General features: G+C 37.9%; 1 protein-coding gene across 5 annotated transcripts in view; it reads left to right on the forward strand.

The window, feature by feature from the left end:
- Window positions 1–3,939, forward strand: part of PLXNC1 (plexin C1) — a 65,961-nt gene extending 62,022 nt beyond the window's left edge. For all 5 annotated transcript variants that reach the window (XM_058191019.1, XM_058191020.1, XM_058191021.1 and 2 more), the window contains 3 exons: window positions 604–744; window positions 992–1,066; window positions 2,262–3,939. In XM_058191019.1, coding sequence (XP_058047002.1) covers window positions 604–744; window positions 992–1,066; window positions 2,262–2,366 — 321 coding nt within the window. In that variant the 3' untranslated portion in view covers window positions 2,367–3,939. The remainder of the gene's footprint in view (window positions 1–603; window positions 745–991; window positions 1,067–2,261) is intronic.
- Window positions 3,940–6,000: the final 2,061 nt, after the last annotated feature.

Genomic DNA, 6,000 nt, shown 5'->3' on the forward strand with positions numbered 1-6,000 from the left:
TTCCTAATTACCAGAAAACTGTGATCATTTTCCATGAATTGCTCTCAAATCTTATGATGATAAATTTGAGAAAGGGCTACATTTAGCACAAGCAAAGTTCCCTTTTATAAGAAAGGACTTATAGGCAGGAGGGTGCCCAGAGCACAAATGTGGGGGGAGACACTATCAGAAGTTGGGATCAGATGCAAAAGTCCCTTTCTCTTCTAGGGCTGAGGAACTGCCCTATCATTCCTTTGTGTCCTGAAAAGGACCCCATGCTAGCTTTCTGAGCTCCCCAATTCTTCCGTCACTGTTCCTAGGAAAGTTTTGGTGCACCTGGCAAGAACCAGACATGTATTTGCCTGCTGTTCTGGCTGGAAGACTACCTTCCAATGACGCTGGTGACCCTGATGTCCCATAAGACACTTTTCCTAAAATGTTGTACTCAGGGATTCAGAGAATGGTTGTAAACCTGCAAATAGTCTATTATGTTCACCAAGATTGCCTGGTATGACTGATGACCAGAACTGATTGTTCCCTAATTTTGACCACACAGGGGTTTCACTAACAAATGAGGCATCTTGCTAACTTTTACAACATGTCTTTTCTTCCTCCTCCTCAAAGGAAGCACCAACAAATAAACTTCTGTATGCTAAGGATATACCACTTTATAAAGAGGAAGTTAAAGCTTTCTATAAAGCAATAAAGGATTTGCCTCCACTGCCTAGAGCAGACTTGGAAGAATTTTTAATTCTGGAATCACAGGTATCTGTCTATTATTTCTGCTATAGTTGGAACTTAAACATATATTGTAAATGGAGCTGTGTCTTACTGTATTTAAAGGGCAATTCCCATTAATGGATTTATTTAGACACATATGAAAGGTTCCAGTAATATTTTCCTTTGTTCTTTCTATGTTTACTTGTAATTATTATTTACCATTTTATGTGCTATGGATAATAATGGTATCTTTAAATATAAACAGTTCCTCAAACTTCCTCTTTTTTTTTAGAAACATGAAAATGAGTTTAATGAGGCTGAGGCCTTGAATAAAATTTACCAATATATAGCAAGATACTTTGATAAGGTAAGAGTCCCAATCATCTAGCATGGCTAGTTGTGGGCTACTGACTGGCATAGCCATAGAATGGCTCAGGAACATTCCAATTAGGGAAGAAAGTGGTTACTGTATTAGCAATGCACATGATATATATGGGCAATTTTCAACTCTAAAATTCCTGTTTGACCCCAGGTGTCTGCACTGGTACTCCGCCAATACTTATCTCTGCCTTTCTACTTAGGACAGGGGAATGGGGGAGAGGAACTGGACAGAAAGTAACTGGAAATGAATAAATTGTCCCTTTAATTTAACTCATATGGATTAATGGCCCTGAAGCAATAGGTTGTGATCTTTATAATGACTGAGTCCCTATACCCTATTTCTATATCTATATCTACATATATTCCTATTCCATTCCATTCCATTACATTCCACTCCTCTATTTTCTATTCTACCCCAGGCACCTTGCATTTTATTCTTACGGCCAGTGCTGTTTCCCTACTGACATTGTTTTTCACAGGCTGGCTAATAAGATCATCAGGCTGTGGAGGGGTGGGTGAAATGAAGAAAGCAACCTGTAGTTTGGCAAAGCCATGCCCAGTAGAAAAGTTACCCACCCCTTTACTAAGATTTAATAAGTGCCAAAATTTAATTTAGGAGAATCCTGAGTTTCTTTGGATTTTGCATTCTTTTGCCTCCTGGCCGTTGCTGTCTTCTTTGTTGTGTGCAACCTTTTAGAAACAAATCTTATTTTATGGAAAACTATGATTTCTATAAATAAAACACAGAAGTCAATGCATATGAGGTAGATTAACTAGATTGACTTAATCTAGTTAGTTTCCAAACAAACTGAATATCACATTTTTTTCATGATCTCAAAAGCATGTTTTACTTGCAGGCTGGCAGGTAATGAAAATGTTTTAGCACTCAATATGCCAGTTTTTATACTTGGATAATTGATTCCTCTTGATTATTAATGGAGTTTTTCTGCTTTTGCTATGCAAGCTGTATTTACAGAAACACTTGTGACTTTAATTGAGGTTGCTAGTGCCAACAGAAGTGTTCATCCTTTGATTAATAATAACTTGCAAAGGAAGATGCAAAAATAGCCTGGCTTTAGAAGGAATGAGTACTAAAGCAGGGCTTACTTTTTAACATGGGGGGGGGAAATGTTTTTTTTTTTAAATAAGCAAAATAAGCATACATTCCTTTGTTCTTATAGATACTGAATAAATTAGAGACGGAACGAGGATTGGAAGAAGCCCAACAGCAACTCTTAAATATAAAAGGTTTAATGGATGAAAAGAAAAAATGCAAATGGGCTTAGGAATTTAATTTTATAACTGCTGGTGTTATGGAACCAAATTCAAAATATTGGCCAACTAGTTCTGTTCACACAAAATCAACAACCGATGCCCTCAGATTGGAACAGACATCTCCAGATGTGTCAACAAAGTGGAGCCTGGACTGAGATCTATATCTGCCTGCTGCTGGCATCGGAAGCAATTCCCTCCTATGTTGATACAATCAAGTAATTTTGGTTTATTTTTTTGCATTAAAAACAACCTTAAATACAGAACTTATATAAACAAATTGGTGGTGTTATCGTTCACAACTTCATCTAATTTCTATGCTGTCACTGAGCAGCAATTTATGTGCCTTAAAAAGACCTCTCAGTTGGTTTCTGATAAGCACAAATATATTCTCTTGTTATTCATAGTCTTGAGCATTAAAATTAGAAAGCTTTCAACTGCTACATGGTTTTATAATGAAGTGTAGATTTTCAACTTCCCCCAAATAGTTGCACATTGTGGCATAACTAAAAGTGACGTGGGACTGAAATTTCCACCCAGCACATTGATACAGCAACATAATTCACCTCTTGATAAAGTTGGTTTCATATCCAGCTCTGCCGCTGAAGATGTCACGGACGCATCCATGTCATGATAATGGAAGAGGTTTGCAAAGACAGTTTCCCTGTCTTCCGAACGCAAATTTACACTTTGAAATTCTTCCATCACTTGTATCTGCACTTTTTAAAAATGGAGCTGGTGTCCTTTCCTATCTGTATTTTCATTAGTATATACCATGTTTCCCTGAAAAGAAGACCTGTCTTATATTTTTTTGAACCCTGAAATAAGTGCTTGGCCTTATTGCCATGCGCTCAAAAGCCTGATTAGGCTTATTATAAGGGATTTCTTATTTTGGGGGAACAGGATACATGCACTGTAAATATAAAGGCAAAAATAAAAATTACAAAGAGGGTTTTTTTAACAACTGAAAATTCATAAATGTATCATAATTTTATTATTGACTATAAGGTAAATGTGGACGAGGGCATCACGTAGATGTAGACTCTTCCACTCAGCTTCTATGCCTTCCCTGCAATTGGAATACCAATTTTCTCAACTATATTTTATATGGTCCTGCGATGCCTGCATCTGAAAGCAAAAACATATTATCTGCAACTCCTTCAGGAAGTTGTATCTTTTCCTGGGATTGGAGTGGTGCACCAGTTATAGTAGAATCGCAGGAATAGATAGGTTTGGTGTAAGGAATGCTATGTACACACTCTAAAGCACAGGTATCAAACACGTGACATCACGTCATCACATGATGTATCGTGACTTTTTTCCCCTTCGCTAAACGGGGGCTGTGCATGGCCAGTGTGTGACACAGCCAGCCTGTGGCTGCAAGTTTGACACCCCTGCTCTAAAGTGTCTCCTTGCCTTCAAATATGAAGCACTGCTATAATATTTAGAGTTCCTTTGTTGCCTATCACATCCTGCTCAGAGTAATATTTACAGGGAACTCATCAGCAGATATTTGCATGTGCTGTATCAATTTTTGGGAGTTGGAATCCATAAGTCTAAAAGTTGCCACGGTTGGGCACCTTTGCCCTAGAGAATCCTCAGCCTATAATGGCTAGTTAATCTTGTTAATGTCATTAGAATGTTCCTAGCAAGAAATAGTGAGACCAAAACCTGCTATTTGAGGCACTTTTAAGTTTTTCTATTCAAAATTTCATGTGCTCGCCTGCTGTTTGTGTCGCCCAGTTTCCAACGGGCTGAGGACTGGTACTAGTCTGCAGCTCAGGAGTTCGGGACCCCTGTATTAGAACACATCAATTTTTAAAATTTTGAATAGAAAAACTTAAAAGTGCCTCAAATAGCAGGTTTTGGTCTCACTATTTCTTGCTAGGAACATTCTAATGACATTGACAAGATTAACTAGCCATTATAGGCTGAGGATTCTCTAGGGCAAAGGTGCCCAACCGTGGCAACTTTTAGACTTATGGATTCCAACTCCCAAAATTCCCAAGCCAGTATGATTAGATGCAGACTAGTACCAGTCCTCAGCCCGTTGGAAACTGGGCGACACAAACAGCAGGCGAGCACATGAAGCTTTATTTGTGCATGTACAGAATTAAGTTGCGCGCTTGAAACCATCTCAGCCTCCCACTGCCGGTCTGTGAAACCAAAAAGGTGGAGACCACTATTCTACTAGATAGGAAAATGGAGGGAAGAGCTATTCCTACATTGTTTCTTCTAAGGTGTAGACAGGTAGAGACCTGTATATTTTTCACTGAATACATCTATGTAAAAATAAAAACCAAAGCACTGAGGCCGGTATTGTTTTTTCCTTTTTTCAGAAAATGTTTTACATTATGTGGAAAGTAGATTTTAGAAAATGAAAAGAATATTATGCACAATGTGATGTATTTACCAATAGGTGCTGAACATTTCTCCCCCAAATGATTACCTATTAATTATTAGATGAGTAACGTAGGAATGAAGAAAGCATACAACTGAATGTTACATGCCATGGATATCTCTGAAGGCTAGACCAGAGCTTCCCAAACTAAATCTGTTCAGAAATGATACAATGAATTTGTATGTTCCCATCCCCCACACAATTAAAATGACTACATTGGGATCAGAGTTGGGCAAGAAATAAGTATAACATTTTTTTTTAAATTAACATTTAGTTTTTATATCAAACCATAATAAAACTATAAAGGGGGTTTCTTTGGAACCCTCCCCATATTGAAAACTATTTTTAACAGGAAAGGGGAGGACTTGCTGACTTTAGTTCCTGAATTCAGTTTCATTTTGAAGACGGTTACTCTTATTCAGCAAAGTCGGGAAGGAAAGGGGATGATGATGGCTCTAAACCAGCTTGAGTTAAACACCTGCACAACACAGACAGATGTAAGTTGCTTTCAGAATATCTGCCAGTTATTGCCCAGGCACCAGGGCTGCTCTTTTGAAAGGCAAAATGATGATGATGGTGCTTGTGAAAAAGAACACTCAGGCTTATTTGTCACGCATCAGAGTTGCTTTGCTTTCAATAGCTGTTAAGCCTACTCAAAAAAGGAGAGGCGGAAGGAAGGTTCTCAGAATGGGATTTCCAAAAAATTAGCCCTTTTTAAATACCTAAATATGACACACACACACACCCCCCATTTCTTCCCTTTTTCATCCTGATTTGTGATTTCTGTTCAGTTGTTTTCCCCGTTCCTTTTTCTCCCCAAACAGCTACCCTTTCCTGAATTGTCATGCTGGTTTTTTTAATGTTCTATTTCCACTGGGCAATGTGTATATATATTTATATTCCTCTGCGTGAAAGTGGTTTGTGCATGCAGAAAGGATCAGTACTGTAAGTGGAGCACTTTAATTCATTTTGATCAGTAGTTACTAAATTCATACATGTAGGACCAGGGACTGTACTCGTTTATGGGGAAAATAATTTCCAATAAACATATACATATGGAGGCATAGGGTGGGGCGGGGAATGTCTAGGGTTGATTTTAGCTGGAGTTTGTACACAGGATTTTAAAAAGTTCTTTGAAAATTGCAATGTATTTGTTGTATATTGCATTATTGAGAGGAACTACTGAAATAAAATATTTCTGACAATCTCGGAAAACAAGCCAAATTTTAGCATTCCTACTATAAATG

The sequence above is a fragment of the Ahaetulla prasina genome, chromosome 7 (genome assembly GCF_028640845.1).
Source record: "Ahaetulla prasina isolate Xishuangbanna chromosome 7, ASM2864084v1, whole genome shotgun sequence".
Taxonomy (NCBI): domain Eukaryota; kingdom Metazoa; phylum Chordata; class Lepidosauria; order Squamata; family Colubridae; genus Ahaetulla; species Ahaetulla prasina.